Below are 22,466 nucleotides of genomic sequence, written 5' to 3' on the forward strand. Positions count from 1 at the left end.
CTTCCCACATAACTAGTAGTTAAACTATTTTTTATCAAACGTAAGTATAACAATACCTTATCGCGATGACGTAAGCTTTATGCAGCTTGTTTCAAAGAGGCTTCCGTCTTTTCAGGCTCAGAAGTTAAAATGTTATTCTCGAGGTGAGAACGAAACCGTGACTATGGCAGAAGAAAAGAAAAAAGATGGCACAGCGTTGTTGGCGAAAAAGAAAAAGGTGAAGCCTCGTAAGTCTCGCGACGCGGACTGTTGCAGCGTGAATTTCCTGAAATGCGTTCTTCATATATTCAACGTGGTGTTTCTGGTGAGCAACATTGTTCATGTAATTAATTTAACCTCGTGAAGGTCGCATGACGCGTCTGTAACGTGCTCACAACTGGCCCGTGCTACATAATGCGATCTAAAACATTTTTACTACAATTATTTTAAGTCTCATTTATTCATGCAAGTAAAATGTTCCTTATGTAATGCTATTTAAGACAGAACCTCATTTTTTGTATCTACGAATGTCTTGCATACCAATATGCGGTAAATCCCATCCCTCTGAAACAGAATATCGAAGTTTCAACCTTATTATATTGATTAATTAATACCGGAAACATGTGACGATTATCCGGCGCCAAATTAAGATTCCCTGTTTTATGGTTCCCAGACTGATATACACACTTATAGAATAAACACCCAGACAGAGAGTAAACAAACCTGTTGGTCACACGAATGTTGGCTTGATGTATCGAACCCACGACCCTCGGCGCAAAAGTCAAGGGCGCTAACTTGTGTGCCACGGAGTCAATATATGCAGCACAAATGTATATAATAGCACCGAGCCAATATATACAGTAGAACTATAGGTATAGTAATAGTTGTACCCACCTTCCAAACTGGATCGCTTTTGCTTAGAATGAAATCGTTCCTGATTGAATCGCATGAATATCAAGTGACCAAAACGAGCGCTCCGAACATCGCAATAAAATACGCAAAACATTTCTAAAATACGCAAAACAAACTATACCACCAACGTTTACGCAAAAAAAATGCTCCATCTAACCACAGAACGTAACTTAAATGTTTTAGTTTCCTAATTAATTTTAAATATTACTTTGGTATTTATTTAATACAATCATAATCTGTTTTTGCTAAAAATATTGAAACAGTTGGAACGCGGTTTCGATAATAGGAACCTAAAATTCAATAAAATATTTATTTATTTTTTATTTATTTTATTGCTTCGATGGTTGGACGATAGAAACGGTAGGCAGCAGGTTAGCTCTGCCCCTGGAATTGGTGACATCTATGGGCGACGGTAACCACTCACCATCAAGTGGGCCGTATGGTTGCCAGGTCAAGGGCAATAAAAAAAAAGCTTGCGGCTCACCTGGTGTTCAGTGGTTAGCAGAACATAAATGCCGCCACCCACCTTAAGACATGAGTCCTAAGGTCTCAGTTTTTACAGTACAGTGGTTGCCCTACCCTGCAAACCGAAACGCATTACTGCTTCATGGCAGAAATAGACAGGGTGGTGGTACCAACAGCACGAGGCGTCTTAACACCCATAATTTGCGGGTTTGATTTTTATTATACGATGTTCCTTCACCGTGGAAAGAATTCGTGAATATATGTTAATTACGTATTTCATTAGAAAAATTGGTAAACACGATGGTGATACCCGAACGGGCATTCAATACACTTTATCACTATAGTAGTAAATCGCAGTACGCTGGTATCATAATCAGACAATGATGGTATCCATTCTCCAATCCCAAATCAAAAGCTAACAAAATTACAGGTACCGACTGCATGCAGGTGTCAAACAAGCTGTTCGTTTTTTTGATTCTATAAAAATATTAAATTATTACAATAATATTATGTAAATAGATACATTTAGGTTGCTGACATCTCGTTTAAAGCTATCAAGTGTGTCAGCAAAAACCTCCAAAGAATACTTGCTGTGCCGATTATTTAGTTTCTCAATTAGTATTTTTGATAGCTGCATTCTTATTTAGGTTGTTGGTGTAGTATCTAGGATTCCTGAATACCCTCAATCCAGAAGTTTATGTCGACATCGATGACATTAAGGTTCAGAAGACGGGGGCATCGCCTATTCTCCATTGTCAAATTTATTATTATTATTATTTTTTCCCATGTAGCTATTCGCTGGTAACCTAAGAGGCTATCCCAGCTACGCCCGGATGGGTAGATGAGCTCACGGGCTTAGCGTGAGAGAATTTGTTAACGGTAGTCCTAGCAAGAGTACTGCTTCGCAAAATCTACCATCAAATAGGAATCGCGACCCACTGAGAAGATCCGGCGAGAAACTCAGTGAGCTGTTTTTATTAGTTTGCAGGAGCCGGTGTACTAGGCGTCGGCGTGTGGAACGTCACATACCGGCATCATTACGTGTCGTTGCTGCCGACGATCACGTATCCGGCAATTGGATATTTGCTGGTCATAGCGGGGTCATTCGGCCTGCCGTTTGCAGCGCTCGGTTGCTGCGGGCTGAAGACCGAGAACCGAACGAGCCTGCTCTGTGTAAGTTATATTGTTTAAGAACAAAATGAGGTGGACGGAAAACCGGGCCCAGTGACGCATATCCGGAAAAACTTAAGTCCAACAGTGGACAACTTTCTAGTGATAGGGCGTCTTGGGAGCCTGCGCGGGTAGGTACCACCGCCCTGCTTATTTCTGCCGTGAAGCAGCGTTTCAGTTGAAGGGTAGATTAGAAAAATAGGACCCATGTCTCAAGGTGGGTGTGGGTGGCAATATTTACATTATTGATATCAATGGGCTCCTGTAACTACTCACTACTACGCTAAGAGGACCGTGAGCTCGTACTAACATCTAATCAATAAAAATGTGTGCTTATGATGTAGTGACATACACTGTAGACCTTTTTAGTTCCATTTTTGTGACTTATATCACGAAACAATATCGCTACGATAGACAGTGGCTTGGCTGTGCAGATGCTCGTGTCTGATGTTAACCACTTACCATAAACTGTACCATAAGTTCATCTGCTTTCAATGACAATAAAATCATGACCATTCAAATATCGCCTTCCTTGTATGTACATATATGATGTAAAATGGCTTAAAACATTTTCAAATGAATAGTCGTACTATGATTGTGAAACTTAATAAATATAATATTACGATAATATAAAATAATTCCGTAAAAACATTAATCGTACACCGTGGGTTTAATCGTGGGTTTTTTTAAATCTATTTCTGTAACATTTATCGTATTTTCCTTTTCAGTACACATATTTCCTGCTGATTACGTTCATACTAGAAGCCGGTGCTGGCGGCCTAGCGTACTATTACGAAGAGGCTATAGAAGAAGAACTTCGCGCCGGCTTGAATAGCACGTTCACTACGAACTACGCGCTCGATACAGCTGTCACTGACGCTGTTGACAGTATGCAGACCGAGGTAATGACGTCACTAACAACATTATCACATCTCAGTGTATTCTTAATGGTTGGCAAACAGCAAGAGGTGGCCAAGCGGGAAATCGCAATCGACCGGTCGAGCGTGGCTATTAGTTCAGCCGATCGTGGCAAGACAAAAATATAAATACATAGAACAGACTGCCAGTAATCAACAAAATAAAGAGCGGACGATTAGCGTGGTATGGACATGTGATGCGCAGAGAGAAGATGCATGTGACTAGGAGGAGAGAGGACTAGGAACCGAAGTCTGTGACAGCTGTTACTATTCGAAATATAAAATGAAAATTAAAGTATATAGACACTAGGTGGCAGCACTTAACTAAATTCATTGTAATTGAGTGTTCTTGATGTGTAGGTAATTGAAGAGAATAAATAAGTTTGTACTACTTTAAATGAACAACTTGCGTCGCTCGGTGGAGCAGGAGCTAGGTGTCTTGGGCATGACGTGGAGGAGCTAGAACAGACTGCCCAAGACTAATGTAAATGGAAAAAAAAATATTCGAGCCCTACACCCCAGCAGAGGGTGAATGGAAAGAATGATGACTTTAAATCAGGGGTTCCCAAACCTATTTTGTCTATTGCCCAATTTGAGAATAAATTCTTTTTTAGCGCCCCATTTTTTCACCTACTTAAAAACCACTATAGCGAGAGCTCAGTCGGTGTCTAAAAGTCCTCCTAGATGAAATTACTAATCGCCTCCCAAGTTTCTACACAACACCCTCATTTTTTTTCAGGGTTTCTTACCGCCCCCCTTTAGGCTTGCGGCGCCCACAAGTGGGGGATATGGGCGTTATCGCCCACTTTGGGAAAGGCTGCTTTAAATGAATTGTTTGTCAACCAGAAACCGATAACCCAATAGTTACACTGTGCAACTGAGATAAGGAAAATAACATTAGGCATTGAATCTGTTGTATTTCCAGTTCAAATGCTGCGGCGCAATACGATACGAAGACTGGAGGAAGAGTCGGTGGCACGAGCACGACCCGCGGCTGCTGGTGCCGGACTCGTGCTGCAAGACCCGCACCCAGCGCTGCGGGACCAGGGATCATCCCTCCAATATTTATTATACGGTAATATATATTTTTTAAGGGATCTTATGACCTGGTAACTAAGACCTTTAAGTCATGTCTTATTTTTATAAAAACTGATAATATGAAGAGAAATAAAATGAGATGAGATGATATGGGATGAAATATAATCTCAGTAAAATGGTGGTCATTTATTGAGACTTTTTCAGTGGGAGGATCCCGAGAAGTTACGTTCAGCGGCTTTGTTTGATTTTCCCACATTTGTGCACTTTCACAGATATTAAACAGTTAATAAACCACCGATATTACATATTTAAACCTGAAGAAATACTAAATAAACAAAATAAATCAAATCACACAACATCACTCCTCGCGTTCCCGCCAAAATGTCCTATACGGTAATAACAGTCATGCTAAAGATAGACAATAATGGAAGATTGTAGAGGAGCCCTATGCCAATAGGCATACTGAACTGAGATACATTCTGTAAAATACACAAAAAATAAATCAACAGTCCTAACAGTTCAGCATAAAGGGCTCATTGATTGATTGATTGACTAATAGTCATATTTAATTAATTTAAATCGGAATTTGATATAGTCGACTTTTAACAAATTTTTCGTATTGGTTTCATATTAGTATTTTTTAGTATTTAGCTTTCTTTTTTTTACGTAATGAAATTATACTTCAAAGAGATCAAAGAGTTAAGGTATCTTATCATATTCAATGGGAATTTGAAAAGTTTTTATTTCCATTTTACATTTTCTTGTGTACTGGTGACGTTGTACGCACGGGTAGGTACTTGGCATCATCATGCTATTCGTTATAAGGAATACGACAGATATTATAAAAAACAATATAATTGATACATCGACCTCATGTCTCAAGGTAGATGGGCGGCATTCGCGTTGTGATAATATTGTGTGGGCAGATAAAAAAATACGATTATCACAAATAGGAAATGAAAAATAATTATTATGTACAGTGCTGGTCATATAATAAATTAAGAAAGCTTTTAAAGCTAAACTATTAATTTTAGTTTAAAATTTATTAGTTTGCTTTTTTTCTTAGCGCACGTCACATTAATGTGATTTATTTAATCTAGTTTTATATAAAACAACTCTAGACCAGTTTAATAAATCATTCTTAATTATTTGTCCAGCTTTATTATGTAATGTTTGACTTTTTTGCCAAAAAAAATTGTTAAGAGATTTTATTCTATATTCCTAATCCAGTCTGTTCTATTCGTGTGATTATTTCATAACATGACTACTTACTTCTAAGATGGAACAAATATCTACAGAAGAGATGATTTAGATTTTTAAAAATCTGGCATTTTAAACCATTCTTAATTACATGACCATGACTATGTTGACTAAAAAATAAAAATATATGTTCCGACGACAATGAAAAACTATTGTCTTGTCATCAGTTTCATCTAATTTAGTAAAATAATTCGAACATCATGAAATCGCTGGAAATAACTAAAATAAAAAAAATAGAAATTTCGTTCAGATACTGTTACAAGCACACATAATACATACCATGCTTAAAAAAGCGTGTTTTTTTTAATTATTGCTTAGATGGGTGAACGGGCTCACAGCCTACCTGATTGTTAAGTGGTTACTAGAGCCCATAGACATCTACAACGTAAATGCGCCACGCACCTTGAGATATAAGTTCTAAGGTCTCAGTATAGTTACAACGGCTGTCCTACTCTTCAAACCAAAACGCATTACTGCTTCACGGCAGAAATAGTCAGGGTGATGGTACCTACCCGTGCGGACTCGCAAGAGGTCCTACCACTAGTAAAATGAATCCGATTTTCATCAGTTGATAATCAATTTTCATCGATTCACTTGATCTAATGATGAATTTCTCATTTCAGGGCTGCATTCACCACTTCACGAATCACATACGAGACCAGCTAATAATATTAGCGGCCGTCGGAGTCGGGATGTCGGTTATACCCATATTCGGGTTTTTGTTTTCGTGCGTTCTTTACGTGAAAATAAAGCACGTGATCGACTGACCTCGGCCTAAGGGCTCGTCCGCGAGTCGCAAGGTGTTCGATAAGGGCGCGTCCACACCGGACCCGTCGAAGCCGGCGCGGCGCACGTCGCAGCGCGCCAGCCGCAGCGTCCGGCGTGCGCCCTGCCCCTTACACCCGAACGACGCGCCGCCCATAGCCACCATCAGCGACAACCTTAGCGTTTAATCTTCGCACTCTCTTCATAAACATTTTTTTTTTAAATATAAATAAATATTTACCAACAATCACGCCACGTTAACTGGTCCCGTGCCAAGTTCGTAAAGAGCTTGTGTTACAGGTACCTACCAGATAACGGAAATAAATGTAAGATTTTTATTATACACATACATGTATTTTAATATACGTCCATAACCCTGAAAAAGACATTTTATATTTATCATACAAATATCTTTCCTTGGCGGGATTCGAACCCGCGACCCACTTGTGAAATGACCATGTCACTTACCACTACACCCGACGGCCGACGAATGTCAAACGTATATTGCTGAACATTGTTTTGGTTTTCTTCTAAAAAAGCCCATAATATCCTAAAATAGTGCAATACCTCGCGTGATAACGTGAATAATAACTATACTTGAGAGCTTAGAACTTATATCTCAAGGTGGGTGCCGCATTTACGTTGTAGATGTCTATGGGCTCCAGTAACCACTTAACACCAGTTGGGCTGTGAGCTCGTCCATCAATCTAAGTAATAAAATAAAATACAACACTGCAACTTGGCGATTGTACTTAAGTTTCATTATTTGTGAATTGCCGCTCCGTTGCTTAGTTTTCGCTAAAAATGTCTTAATTTTGTCCAAAACAACAATGAAAAGTTTTTCGACTGGATCGGTGACAGTTTATTAACCAAAACCAATTAAATTCGTTATATAATTACTCCACGGTCTCCTTCAAACACATGTCTCAAAAATTATATTTGATTTGCGTATTGTTTTAAATGTATTATTAGATAGAATACCTTTCAGCCAGACTGCCGCCACTCAATAAGTAGGCTCATCTACGCGACTACAGCTTTTTAGCGCCTATACGAAATTCGTATAAACGCACAATGTCAAGCAAAATTGACTAGAGGAAGCCCCTTGCATCACAGATAACCCGGCGTTTCGCGTGTCAGGTAATTTTCAATGGCTAACCTCGTGCAATTCAAAATTCGCCAATAAAATATTACTTACCTACAGTTTTTGTTTATTGCTTTCTATACCGTGAATTAACACAACCACCAGTCTTCATTTTGGGGAAAAATTACAAATAATCTATGCATACTAAGTAATAATTAGCCTTGAAATTAGCTAATATTTGCATCATAATCTGTATCTGCTACCGCGTGACGTCACGCATTTATAATTTTTTTTAATGGCCTAACGGAATGCCGTTGACCTCGGTGTGAATAAATAAAAATATTATACAATGTTCGTTTTAGTTTAGCTTTTCTTTGTTACATATTCACTAATTAAACTTATTATTTATTTTCGTTGAAAATCGTGATTTTATTAAATTTTAAAGCACCTTAAAATATAATATGTTCACTTTTCAAAATTATAGACTGTAATTTTAGGTATATGAAATTAATTGAATTGAATGTTTGTAAACATTGAAATACCGAATTTATATCGTGTATTTAAATCGTAATTTGTATATTTTAGACTGCACTAGGAACGCTCTATGTAAATATTTAACGATAAAGATTAAAATTAGGCATATTTCGTCGAAAGCTGTGAACCAATATTCAGTTAAACATTTTTTTAAAACAAAGTCCATTAAGTCTATGTTTTATGTTGCATAGATGGGTGAACGACCTCACAGCTCAACTCGTGTAAAATTTTTAACGGAGCCCATACCTATCACAGCATAAAGGTCCTTGTAAATTCCCGCATTTGACTGAAAGGTTCACAGAAGGTTAACGCTTAATAAAAAAAATTAAATCTAACGCCGGCATTCCTAGCAGCATACCGTAATAAAAAGCATTTGAAAAGAATTGAAACTCAATCGGATTTTAAACCCGACTGACAGTTCCTACTGACTTAACAAAACGTTTGCTGCAGTAAAAAATAAAGAAAGCTAAAGCCAAAAGACATAATGTGCCTAATTATTTTCATGCAGTCAATATAATCTACAAATGTTAAAGTACATTTTTGTATTGTTTGTGAAATGGTGCTAAGATTAATTTATTGTAGCTATCATCGTTCAGCAATCATCGAAATTTATTAATAAATATTTTAGTAAGCATAATATTATTATGTGTAAGCATTTGTGTAATGCAAACGGCAAAGATTTTCAAATGTTAGTCGATAATCGACCTTATACAAAGAAAAATTATGCTCAAATCATTATGAGCTTATTTGTGAACAGATATTAAGAAATGAAGACTTAGTAAATAATATTCCATAACAATTCGAAGTAGATACATTATCTTCCCAGGCTTAACCTCTAAAAGCAAACCTAAATTAATGTAAACACACCTACTTTGCATGGTACCAAAAAATCGGTTTTAGATATTTTATTGAATGACATGCTTCGTCACTAGTTAGTAAAATAAAGTAAAATCTTCGAAATGCGTTCTTTAAGAAATTTTTTTTTTCACAGTTTAGAATTAAGTCGAAAATGTACGTGTACAAAGGTGCACGCACTGGCCTGTATTTCTGATATTAAAATTGAGGGTTTATTAAACCTTTGATTGCCATGTGGGTCACAGGTGCCCTACGCGGTGCCGCAATATCAGGTAGACTCTGGGTCAGACGTATCCGAAGACTGAGATGAATATATTTCTAGGAGACCTAAAAGACTAAAACATACATTAAAAACAAAAGACGGCAAAGTTAGGCAATCCAGGCGCTTAGTAACAAAAATGGATATAATTACTTCAATGGGCTACGTAGGACACTGGGGACCTACATGGGTCAAAGGGTTAATTATTGTTCGCATTGTTCGTTACACTCTGAAAAAAGATGATACAAAATACTAAATTAGATCAGTAGTTAATTTTTTTCGATAAATGTACTTATGGCCAACGAAAAAATACATAGATGAAATAAAAAGCTATTGAATACAAATAAAGTTACATTGAGTAAAACTAACACGTTCTATATTGGTTGATTATACTTTTAATGTTATCCGAAATACGTGAAGAATCTCGTTAAAAACACATACCTTATAATAGATCTTATTTACTTGTAAAATAAAATAGTATAATTGTTATTAACATAAAAATCTGTGTAACCAAATAATTTTACGATTAAATATGTGCCTTACTATGTATAAGATGTTAGATGTTCACTAGGTAACTGGTTTAGATATGTGTGCAGTAATGTAAAAATAGAAAATCTTATGTTTCCGACTAATGACGCATGCCTCAATGTATTTTGTGTTTAAAAAGGGGGGAATTTAATGGTTTTGATATTTCTGCCGCAAAGCTGCAATGCAAGCCGGTTTGAAACATGGAACAACCTTTACATAATACGTTACGTTTAAAAATTTCCGAGTAATGACGCATGCCTCAATGTATTTTGTGTTTAAAAAAGGGGGAATTTAATCTTTTTGATATTTCTGGCGCGAAGCTGCAATGCAAGCCGGTTTGAAACATGGGATAGCCTTTAAACGTTTAGATGAGGATTATGTTTCGAGGTCGATCTATGACGATTGACGGCAGTCACGATGTGATATCTATGGGCACCCGTAACCGCTAAATTACTATTTGGTTACAGGAATACATTTTTTGGTGTAGTTCGTTTCGCGACCTTTGAAAATATATATATATTTACTGAAGTAACAAAAACCCATGCCGTAAATTAATATACGGCTTTGAGAGATCTTTCTAAATTTATGAATATCAGCCCGTGATATTGAGTAGTACTTATTCGTTTTGAATGGAAAAGCATATATTTAAATGATGTTATGTCAATAAAAATAAATTATTTGGAAACAAAATCAACCTATTATTAAATTTAAAGTTGACCTCAAATCAGAAATCTCCAAACGCTTGAAGAATGCTAAGGTTGGCTGGTACTTTGCACAGAGAGTGAGTCTGGCTGTCGACGGCTGGCAACGAACTCACGCAGCCAGTATCTTGGGAACTGTGCCTTCTTCAAGCGATTAGAAGATTTGCTCTACTGTATGAATTGATTTATGTTAAATTATTTTGATTTGTCAATTAATAATAAAGATTAATATATACCTCAAAAAACATACCAGAAAAGCTTATAAATACCAACTTTTATTTCTTTCAAGCTACACGCACATATTGTGGTGAATAGTCAAAATCAAAAATAATATATAAGGAAGAAAACACCAAAGTTAATACTACAGCAAAATAAATCACCGTTTGTATGTTAAACTATAAATGTTCTTGTTATATAATACAAACTAACTAAATGTGTGTTGTTTTATTTAACTAATTAATAGCTAACTGATTGATTAGGTACTTAATCGATTGGTAATCACTGACAATTCATTTGATTAATTTTCATTATTACATTCCAACTAATTCACTTTTTTATTGACATTTTATTCTCGTAAAGGCGGGAAAAATCCACTATTTTAAAATGGATAACACTCGTCAGTACCGTTTAAATAAATAAAAATCGGCGGAAAAATAGATGAGAAAATGCGCATTGATCGGTTTTTTTACAAAAAAGAAATCTAAGTCTTTCGGAAAGATTTTATGTAACAAACAAGTTTCGTTCGGGCTTACTTAAAATAATTCAAAAGTATTTAGTGTGCACAAAGGAAATAATGTTGATATTCTTAAATGCATTTTCTTTACGAAGTTCATAAATTGTTCAGCAGAATCTTGAACCGGAGAACCTATTATGCCTGATACCTTATCACTCAATCACGATCTAAAGAACAGAACCATATTATTAATAAAATATTGTAGCTAGAAATAGCTACACTGTTTTTTGTCTTTGAATCCGAGGAATCCATAGTCGTTAAACTAGTAATCCAAACCACTTCACATCACGTGTATACTGGCTTTTCGACAATGTAGGTAGTACATAACAATAGCGACAATATCTATAGTAAGATAATTTGCTGATCGCAAAAATGGACCGCAAAAGTTCAAGGGAAATCCCCTTTTTACTCTGAACGAATTATAGACGAACGTGACGTTACAAAAGGAAAAATACTCCGGACAGGCTTGCATTTAGAACTGTCAATCAATTTTAAAAATAAAACAATCTTATGTTTCACAATCTCTGTTGATACTAGAGTTAATGTGTATGCAATCTATGTATGTATATATCTATGTATATCTAAGCTAATCTTCAGCTACCATCATTGACATAGCATAGTTATTTAAAAGGACTATGCAGTATATGAGAACTACTCAATTGCTAGCATAACCTGTGACAAACTAAAGTAGCATAATATTGACCATGTTGAAAATGGCTGTATTTTTCATATCATGTTCCATTGACCTCCAGTTAAGACAAAAGAATTATTTACAATGCGAACACATTAACTCAAACGGTACTAATACTGTTAATATGCTAATAACTGCTGGTTCTATAATTCTTTTTGGCCAAGATACCGAATCAATAGGTACCCAACATTTAAGATTTACTACCTCACTACGGTATTTCTTACGGTATTTCACCTATATCCTAGTTATAAGTGCAGATCTTGGTAATAAACGCAATGACCTCGTATTTATCAAGGTTTCAATAGGTCGCCGGACACGTCGAATCAACTGGCTAATTCTGCTCGCGAACTTGCGTCCGATACACATAACTATACCATCGAGGAAAATGTTAATCACACATACTGCGATATAGTACTATACATCACGACCAACATCCGGGACGACACAGCCATACTTATTACAAACTCTAATCGTGTTTACTCTATAAATAATTTATTATTACGAGGTCAAAACTTAAAATCGACGTAATTTTTTAACAAGAGGTCTCGATACTCAACATTGTTTTTTTTTAAATTAAATCTTCTAAAATATAGCTTTAGTGCCTTCCGAATCAACTTACCGAGTGGCTAATAAATGACAGAACAAACATTGAATACGTATTATAAGCATACACTTATTAAATTAAATAAGTAAAAACGTATTTTGTAGTTTGTAGCTGCGTCCAAACAGGTTTTTTTATGATAATATCAGATAAAACGTGAAGATGAGCGAGCCAGTCGGACATTAGAATACATCGCACTAAGTCCTCTCGCCAAGGCCAAGTGCACGCATTATAAAATAATAACCATGAGAAAAAAAATCGTAATCTTTGTTCTATTAGTAGTCAGTGAATGCAATGGTGGGCTAATTACCGGTATCCTCAGCGGGGCTCACGATGTGCACAAACAAGTGCAGGGTGCCGTTCTCGGGGGACTATCACAAGCTTTTAACTTCAACGTACATGGACAGTTTGGCGTGAATCAACAGAGACCACCACCAAACCATGAACAGATACCGAGCGAACCTAATCAAGAACCACCAAATTATGGGGAGCAAGATAGATTCCCACCCAACCACAACGGATACAGACCTCCGAACGGACAAAACGGATACGAACGCCCACATCGTCCTCACAATCATCGTCCGCATAATCATCATCATAATAATCAAAACGATAATCCCAACTACGAAGGACCACATAATTTTGGCAACAAGTATCCTAAGCCAATTTATGGAAACCAGAACCCTAATGGACAAAATAACCACATGAATCACAATCACGGCCCTGAAGACAACTTAAACGGACAGCCTGAATACGGTAATCAAAATAATTTGAACCGGCCAGGATACGGAGGACAAAACAACCATAATGAAAACCAAAACAACTACGGAAGACCCCAACCTGAATTCGGAAACAATAATCATCGACCGACAACACCGAATCATCAACAAAATTATCGTCCTCCTTTTAATAACAACAATCAAAATTTCAACAACGATCCATATCAACAGGACAATGGTAACGATGACAATAATAACGGACAACAAAACCACATTAACTTTAAGCCAACCACAGAAAATCCTAAGCAACCAGATAAGACTCCAAACTACGAGCAGAACGGAAATCAAAATTCTAATATCGAAAAAACAACAAAGAATCCCGATCAACCGTTATTTATTCCTTTGAATCCTAATGAATATACATATGGAGGTGACAAAATCGAAGTAACAGCGCCTAAAAGAGACACAAACGACAAGCCAAAACCAGCTGATGAAGACGACGAATACGCCATAGACATAAGATTCAAAGACCAATAAAACCATTTAATTTCTTGGTATGTACTTACTTAAAATATTATTAGTGTAAATAAATTAATTTTCATTTTAACCATTTGTTTTTCGGTTAACAGCGAATCTTCACCACCACAAAACCACAAATTTTCAAGGGTATCGTGAACCTGACATAGACTTGATGAAATTTCGTAAATTAACTCAACAAAAAAAAGTTGTTTTCTACAATGAATTACCATTTGTTATATGTATTTCGTATTATTTTTACGCATATATGGGCTTCATAATTATGAGTAGATAATGCTTATTATAAACATTATGATGAGATCATGGTAAAATTAATACTGTTATGTTGCTACCTATCATTACCTTTAAGGAAAAAACCACCTTAACAACACGCAAATCAGAATTTTGCTAATACTTAACACGTAATGTTATGGGTTAATTATTATGTTTATTATTAGTATGAGAATTCTGAGAACGACCTGCATCCTTTATCGACATCGGCCTTAAAACTTATAATCGAACTGATTGAACATAGTAAACTATTTTGTAAGACATCGTATCCACGATTCAGTTTTACTTTTTATATTAGTTCTGTTCTGCGGTCAGATAATGTCCTTGTCTGAAAGCGTATTTAGACTTTAGTTTTTCCTTACAAACATTAAGACCGCTCGAAATGTGCAACATCCTATAGATTTCGTAAAAGTTTTATCGCAATCTCCAACGGCTACTTCTCTGTATCCGGCTAGGCGTGTAGGAATCAGAATGTTCATAGTTCTTTCGAGGGGTAAGCTTTCTCAGTGCCACGTGCTACACATCCTTGTCTAGGCCAAAACTAAGAGAATGTTGAAGCGCAGCTTTCTGTCAAGCCAATTAGAGAACTTAAATGAGTCTTTCTTGAAACTCAGTCACTTGAAACTACTTAGAAGGAGAGTAAGTTGAAAAACTTCAGTCTCCCCTCGATGGCCTCGACCTGGGGATCCTAGCCCGACAGTGGTGAGCAGACATAGAGCCGTTTGCGAATCGTTGACGTTCAACATCTTACGCGTGACGTTGTCTAATAAGGTTTTAAAGACTCTGCCCTTGGTATTGCTGACGTCCATGAGCGACGGTAACCACTCACCATCAGGTGGGCAGTATACTCGTCTGCCTACAAGGGCAATAAAAAACAGAGTTCAAGGTGCTATCTCACTCAAACGGTGTCGCTTATCCTTTGCAACATCCTCGTTTCTGTCGCAATGTCGCAATTGTGGAAGTCAGCCGCCGAACAGCCGCCTTTGTGCTAGTTAATGGAAAATCCAGGGATTCGGGAACTGCAAGTAGTAAGTAATGAAAGTATTTTATGAACAGAACAAAAATATTCGAATGGCCATTTCCATTTGAGGTTATAAATTTAAGGATCGACAGTAAAAGGACCGTACGTGGCAAAAAAATATCTCTGGAAAAGTATTGTCGATAAACGCAGCCATTACAGATATTTAATAAGATGAACTCTGCTCCAACGGCGAGATGTGCATTGGTAAAAAGGCAATGAAGGAATCGTCTCAAACAATTCCTCAGAGTAGGTAAATAAATTTATACAAACACTAACAGATTATTATGAAAAGATTAAGATTTTATTTTAAGTTTATCGATCTCTGCATTGTTTCTATTAAAAAAAATATAAAACCAAATAAAATTGTTCATTGATCTTAAATACCTAGACTTCCGGTAAACGAAGAATTTGATGAGACAACTTTTCTTGCGAGTAACATAATTTAAATTCCAAAATATGGATAAATCCCACACCTTGGTAATTGAAGTCAGTGATAAGATTATTCAATATTATTAATACTATTCGTCCGTAGATTGGTCAACTTTTTAGCACAAACAAATTGTAAATTATGAGCGAATCCAACCTTGATAGTTTTAAGTCGAATGTCATGTCATAAAATATTTGACCGTCAATTGGAGGATAATATGATACAAAAAAAATGTCTTTAGACGAGGATCACTTTAGCGCGCCGCCGAGGAGTAACGTCATTGTCATAGATAATACACATAAGTCTTCGTGAAAAGACTACCGCGTCCCGACCCGGCAGGCTGGTTCTAACTAAGAGGTATCCCAGGACACCAGCGGCATCACCTGAGAGGCTTGACAGCGTGCCTTGCCGATACAGCTGACATACGGAGCCTTCGATTCGCCTCAAAGTCTCCGTCAACCAAACGTCCTTGAGGTGGCTTCGGAGGAGACCGGATGCTTGGACGAGAGTACAGAGTAGTCATTTTGTGGGTATGGCCCTAAATTCCATACCTTGGGCCCGCGGTCCACTACAAACATTTGTGGACCGTCCTGTCCCACAAACTCGGCGCAAGGCCTGGACACGGGGACCTCGTTTGAGGTTTGGCCCCCAAACCAAACAAAAAGGCAGATGAACATATATGCGGTCCATCTTATGGTGCATGGTCACTGGCGATAATGAACGCCAGCCTAGGATATAGTTATGCATGGACGCAGTTGCTCTAGGTGGTATGGTAGTATAAACTCAGCTCCATCGCGAGCGATGCGATGATGAAGACGAAGTAGCGTCATCATCTCAAAGAATTGATTCATTCACCATCCATCTATAGACTGAGTGATTCCTAATGGTTTGTGAGAATGGCATTATCGACAATTTGTACCGCTTCTTTAAGGAGTCAAGTGGAAGTGGTTGGTTCTTTCGAGCCAAGTCAATTTTAAGTGTCATTTTTCCAGACTTCGTCGTGGCCTAACGGATAAGACGTCCGGTGTATTCGTGTTGAGCGATGCACCGGGTGTTCGAATCTCAGGCGGGTACCAATTTTTCTAATGAAATACGTACTCAACGATTGATTTCCACGGTGAAGGAATAACATCGTGTAATAAAAATCAAACCCGCAAAATTATAATTTGCGTAATTACTGGTGGTAGGACCTCTTGTGAGTCCGCGCAGGTGGGTACCACCACCCTGCCTATTTCTGCCGTGAAGCAGTACTGCGTTTCGGTTTGAAGGGTGGGGCAGCCGTTGTAACTTACTTGAGACCTTAGAACTTATATCTCAAGGTGGGTGGCGCATTTACGTTGTGGATGTCTATGGGCTCCAGTAACCACTTAACACCAGGTGGGCTGTGAGCTCGTCCACCCATCTAAGCAATAAAAATATATAAAAAAAAAACTTTCAGAGATATTAAACATTTTATATGTGATCATTATTTTATGAAGAAACGCTAAATTAACAACATAGCTCTACTATTCGCTTTTCCACTTCGATCAATAATAGTACTAGATTAAGGATCAGGAACAAAAATAAGACGCTGCAGTGGCCACGTTTGCAGACACGAAAACATCTTCATTTCTTAGAAAAAAGTTTAATAATGTTAACGACTTCAGTTTATTATAAACCTTAATACTTAAACATAAAGTTTAATTACCATTGCAAAATATATGTATTTAGGTCCTTTCGTCAGAAAAAGAATATTATGGAATAAATTTAAAATGTCACTTGAACATAAAAAGTCATCAGTACAAAAATATTTATTCTAAAATGATACATAAAGCCTAATTTATAAGGTTAAAAATATTTGTTTAAAATTTCGTGCTTATTGTATTGTGGAACTAGATGTAGTTCTTGGTATTACATTTCAATGCTCAGAACACAGTAAGTATTGAAAGACATAGAGTTGCAGAATATACATATTTGTTTTAGGTTTGTTTTGTATGGTCGCAACTATTTTTGACCGATTCAAAAAAGTAGTAGATAATATTTTACATTGCCGCTATTACAACAAATAGGTGATAAAAAATAAAATTGAATAAAGTAAAAAAAATATGAAAGGAAACACGAAACATGTTTTCCACGTATTCTTTATACAGAAGTAATTAAAACAATAATGTAGGTTTAATTACCTTTAAACAGATTCAGTTTGTTATAAAGCTGTCTTTTAGAAGTCATTTTTATATGAGCGGTTTCTTTTTTACAAATATAATGTAATCTTATATCAATGAATTTTTCTATAATCAGTTTAATTTAGGCTTATTTTATGGCTGTGTTCGTTTCCCCCAGAAAACAAATCCTTTTCAGCATATACGCTTAAAATATTTACACATACATAATATAAAGTTTTTTTAATACTTTTTTGCATTGATTTGCCACCACCATTGAACAATTCTAGAATTTTTATAAGGGTTCTATATTTCTTCTCCTCTTTCTTTCGCGACAATATATATCCATTGTGCACAGCGACAAGGGGCTACTAGAAAATCTACAAACAAAAATAACATTATAAAATAACAAAACTACTCTATGCATTCCCTGTTCAAGAATAGGTGATGTTTGTTACAATAGTTGGTGCCTTGTTGCAAACATTGGCCAAACAATTACAATATTCGTAAATTGTGTTTTATTTACAATATAATTGTGTTTATTATTTTATGGAAAACACTTAATAATATAAATTTACCAAAAAAAGATATTCCTTCCAAAACCTTGGTGTTACGGTGGTTTTTTACTCAGTTTTTGAACGCGCAGTGCAGCGTTTTGACGTCTTAGTGTTGGCTATGATTGGACCATACTAATTTGAAATAAGACCACAAATTTATTTGTGGTCTTATTTTTCGGGCCGTTTTTGAAGCGCTAATCGCGAATCTAGTAGTATTGATCGAAGCTTTTCCACCAGAAAATAATAGCTACAAGGACAAGTGTATTATCTATGACAAGGACCTTTTGGAAACTGAGTAAATGGTTGATGTTTGTGTTTTCAGGGTTATTGATTATTGAAATGTCCTTAAGTTTACGGAAACATTACTATGAATAAAATCGAGTTTTTTTAACAGACTTTTGACAAAATGGGTAATTAACAATAATGTCTTTGTAATAAATAAATTAAGCAATTATACTAGAGAAAAACTCAAATTTAGAAAACAGAAAGACGTTAAACTTTTAATATTTTTTTTCAAACGCTTTTTTTAGCTTCAGACGTAAGTATGTTAGTATGTATGTGTATAACGGAATCTTTGAACATGATTTTGAATTTGATTTTGAACGAAATTTGGTATACTTAATAAGGACCGATAACAATTCAATATTAAAAAAAATAGATATTTTTTTTTTAAAAGTTGGTATTCAACTAAAAAATGAAAAATAAATAATAGTTTCAAATAAACTAACAGAATACGATTTTATATAGAAAATCCAACTAAAAAACAGAAAATAATTTTTTATAAAATTAAATTTGAATTAAAAAATGGTGTAAGAAAAAATTGTTTTATTGTAAAAAAAGCGTGGGGTGCATGGTATCAGTAGTTATTAATATTTTATGAACAGATATGAGTATAAGGATTATTTTGATAATATCCTGAAAAGCACCCCACGCTTTTTTACAATAAAATCATTTTTCTTACATTATTTTTAATTCAAATTTATTAAAATTTATTTATCTGAACATACTTTCAAAATGAAATGTTGATCTAAATGTCCAACTTCTGTTCGATAATCTTCTAGCTTTCTGATGTGCAAGCAGTAGTGGCGCCATTAGCGCCAAAGAAATAATATATGACCCCCTAATGTATTTTTGACCAATTCTGGCATTTCGTTAGCCGGTTTTTCAAGTTCACTTCTGCTGTAGAAGCTCAGGTAATTTGTAGAAGATTAAGGTAATTTGTATGAAATTAAGCTCAATGATACAGTAATTACGGCAAATCTAGTGCCCCAATCCATTTAAAAATAGCATTGACGGAGGTTTGTTTTTACACTATTTATATTCGACACTAATTTTAATATTGTGACTCATACTCCTCTTAGTCATTTCATTTTTTCCTGAGCTTTTGTTAATCTAGGCTCATTTTGATTGGCAGTTAGCTAATTAAATTAAGTGTTATTGTAAGCTACTTATACCTATCATCTACGAGCTAACCACTGATTCTACACTGCATACTATGAAGTATCTATGAAGCTAACTTAGAAACCCATTCGCGAACCGACTGCCCTTGAGTTGTTAGGTCTCCTCCGAAGGCGCACGGGCTGTTCTAAGCAGTGTCATCGTAACTGAGCCCGTGCTCGCCCTGCGCCCGTGCTCGCCTCGCGTGTCCTGGTCAAACTGAAATGGCCTCCGAGCCACCAGTAACACTAACGTCCCAAAAAAAGTGTGACATTCACAATGACGGGCTTTATCCATGTTAATCATAAATATTAGAGGTTAAAGTATGAAATTCCCGTTCTATTGTAATAGGTAGGTACTTCGAATTGACATAAAACCTTCATTGCTCTGAGATTTTTTAGTGAAACTTTTTTCAAATGGTACCTTTGAAGTTCTGCTTTTAAAAAATGTGCAACATTCGATTATCGATGTTCAGTTGTTTTTTTTATTCAGCTTAGGCAAGAAACATGAATACTTCGAAAATTCGAGTGATTTTTAAATACGAGTTCCGACGCGGAACTAACGCTGCAGAAACAGCTCGCAATATCAATGTTGCGTTTGGAGAAGGGACTGCTAATGAACGCACCGTGCGACTTTCGTCATGGAAATTTTGATTTGTAGAACGAACCACGTGGAAGACCGCCCACACAGTGTAATAGCTTTATTATTATTTACCTTAAGTATAATAGCTTTGTATGTTAATCTATAGGTATGGAGGGTGGAGGTAAGGAGAACCGTCTCTGTGTGTGAAAAAGTATCCGTTAAAATCTGCTAAATAAGGCTGGCGCTACAGTACTTAGCAACCGGGTAAATTTTAAAAAAGGCGCTGAAGGTTATTATAATGAGATATAGAGAAATAAAAAGGACGAAAGAACTGTAAGCACTACAAAATCACAAAAAATATTTTATTTAAAGCTGATAAGAAAATGCAGTCGATGTCTCTACGTTTTACTATAACAATAATTTTAGGTTATATTGACGAAAATAGTTTGGACTACGTAAACGTGTGAGGTCTTGTTAATACACTGTCACTAACTACTCTAGTCATTAAATATATTAAATTTCCTAACTCAGTATACTTCAATCAAATAACAACTGATCAATTCATATCATTTCCTGTGCCTATGCTAGCGCTATTCGAGAGGATTTTTGAACTGTTATTTAGTGCTGAAAGTGGGACACTTTTTCAAGCTTCTCCCATATGAGACGGTTCTCCGTACCTCCCTCTACCCTCCATACTTTGAATTTGGAAGAAACACTTTTTTTGAAGGGATTTTAAGGCCCGGTAACTAAGACCTTTAGGTCAAGTCTTATTTTAATTTTAATAAAAACTTTTTTTATATGAAAAATAATATTATGAAATGAAATGAAATTGATTAACATGAAACATGGCATAAAATGAAATGAAACTGAAATGAAATGAAAATGAAAACGAAATGAGAAGAAATGATGAGATGATATGGGATGAGAATTTTTCAATGGACTTTTTGGAGGATCCCGAGAAGTTACGTTCAGCGGCTTTGTTTCATTTTCGCATATTTTTGCACTTTCACAGATACTAAACAGATAATAAACCACCGTCATTAGACATTTAAACCTGAAGAAACACTAAATAGACAAAATAAAACAAATCACACAACTTCACTCTTCGCGTTCCCGCCAAAAAGTCCAGAAGAAACACTCCTTTTGCGTTGTCACAGACTAGTTAAAGATATTAGATATTCTAAACTTTACATACTTTTTGGTTCATACTACAGAATTAGACAAACTTAAAAGAGTCGCAATTGACTCTTATAAATTAAGTATTTTACACTTAATTATGACAAAAAAAAATGTGAGCCGTCACGGGACGCCTGGCAGATGTGAAACATCGACATTATTTTGTAAAAGTAATATGCAGAAAAGAACAGATTGTGATAAGAACTAAATATGTCATAAAGATAAAATAAAATATTACGAAAAAATAATTTGTTTTCAAGTAAAAAAACAGGTTATGTGTACTGTAGTAAACAGCACTGTATACACTATAGGTATCTGAGCTCAGTGGAGCGAGAGAGATGACTTAACGCTGGCTCGAGTGGGAGAGAATCGCACAGTCGATTGCGCATGGCGACGCGTGGCCACACCGTACACACTACTGCATATAGACTGTATATATATACCATCATATGGCGCCGCCACGCCAGAAATCGGTTTTACGTGCGGCTATAGATGTTTCACATCAAAAATCCATGACGAAGTTGAATTTATCTATGAAAACTACTTTATTACAATTAATTGTATTGTATACCTACTTGAAACTGGAAAGTACGACTGCTTTGCAGCGGAAATAAATACAGTGTTGGATACATATCCATGCGAGCCTACAATACGCCTTACCTACCAATAAAAACATTCTGCTCCAACTTTTCACAAAACGACATAATATGCTGACACTAAAATAACATTCGACTAAAATACCGAGGAAAGAAAGATCCAGGCCATTAAATATTTCAAAAAAGTTACTCATAGTCCAATAGGAATAATCCACATTTCTCAACAGCCCATTCACTGTAACTTATCGGTACCATGACATGGGGTAAATTGGGATCCTGGGGTAAATTGGGACAAACCTGCGGAAGATTCTCAAAGTACCTGTAGCACGGAATCTACCTAATTTTGTTTATGTTAATATTTATCAATGTATAGAAGAAAAGCCAAGTTAACTATGGAAGTACTAAATATGAGTTAAGTTGGTCCCAAAAATTCGTCAAATTAAATTGAAAATAGTGGTTGAAAAGTGCGTTTTGAAACAGCTTAAAGAACTTTTAAAAAAAGTAATATTATCGTTGT

General features: G+C 35.9%; 2 protein-coding genes and 2 long non-coding RNA genes across 4 annotated transcripts in view; 2 read left to right on the plus strand and 2 right to left on the minus strand.

The window, feature by feature from the left end:
* Nucleotides 1-196, minus strand: part of LOC134200007 (uncharacterized) — a 212,546-nt gene extending 212,350 nt beyond the window's left edge. Inside the window, exon 1 of the long non-coding RNA XR_009974745.1 lies at nucleotides 57-196. This is a non-coding gene — a long non-coding RNA (uncharacterized LOC134200007). The remainder of the gene's footprint in view (nucleotides 1-56) is intronic.
* Nucleotides 60-10,897, plus strand: LOC101740682 (CD151 antigen). Its single transcript, XM_012691892.4, has 5 exons — nucleotides 60-304; nucleotides 2,338-2,529; nucleotides 3,255-3,428; nucleotides 4,369-4,518; nucleotides 6,365-10,897. The coding sequence occupies exons 1-5, from the start codon at nucleotides 80-82 to the stop codon at nucleotides 6,506-6,508; spliced, it is 885 nt and encodes a 294-aa protein (XP_012547346.2). The 5' UTR covers nucleotides 60-79; the 3' UTR covers nucleotides 6,509-10,897.
* A 1,620-nt stretch (nucleotides 10,898-12,517) lies between these two features.
* On the plus strand, nucleotides 12,518-13,815 carry LOC101740370 (GATA zinc finger domain-containing protein 14). Its single transcript, XM_004927716.4, has one exon. The coding sequence runs from the start codon at nucleotides 12,735-12,737 to the stop codon at nucleotides 13,743-13,745; it is 1,011 nt and encodes a 336-aa protein (XP_004927773.1). The 5' UTR covers nucleotides 12,518-12,734; the 3' UTR covers nucleotides 13,746-13,815.
* Nucleotides 13,816-17,086: 3,271 nt separating this feature from the next.
* On the minus strand, nucleotides 17,087-18,761 carry LOC134200010 (uncharacterized). The gene is made up of 2 exons (XR_009974748.1): nucleotides 18,180-18,761; nucleotides 17,087-17,981 (listed from the first exon to the last, which is right to left on the minus strand). It is a non-coding gene; the product is annotated as an uncharacterized LOC134200010 (long non-coding RNA).
* Nucleotides 18,762-22,466: the final 3,705 nt, after the last annotated feature.

Source organism: Bombyx mori, chromosome 13 (genome assembly GCF_030269925.1).
Source record: "Bombyx mori chromosome 13, ASM3026992v2".
In the NCBI taxonomy this organism is placed as follows: domain Eukaryota; kingdom Metazoa; phylum Arthropoda; class Insecta; order Lepidoptera; family Bombycidae; genus Bombyx; species Bombyx mori.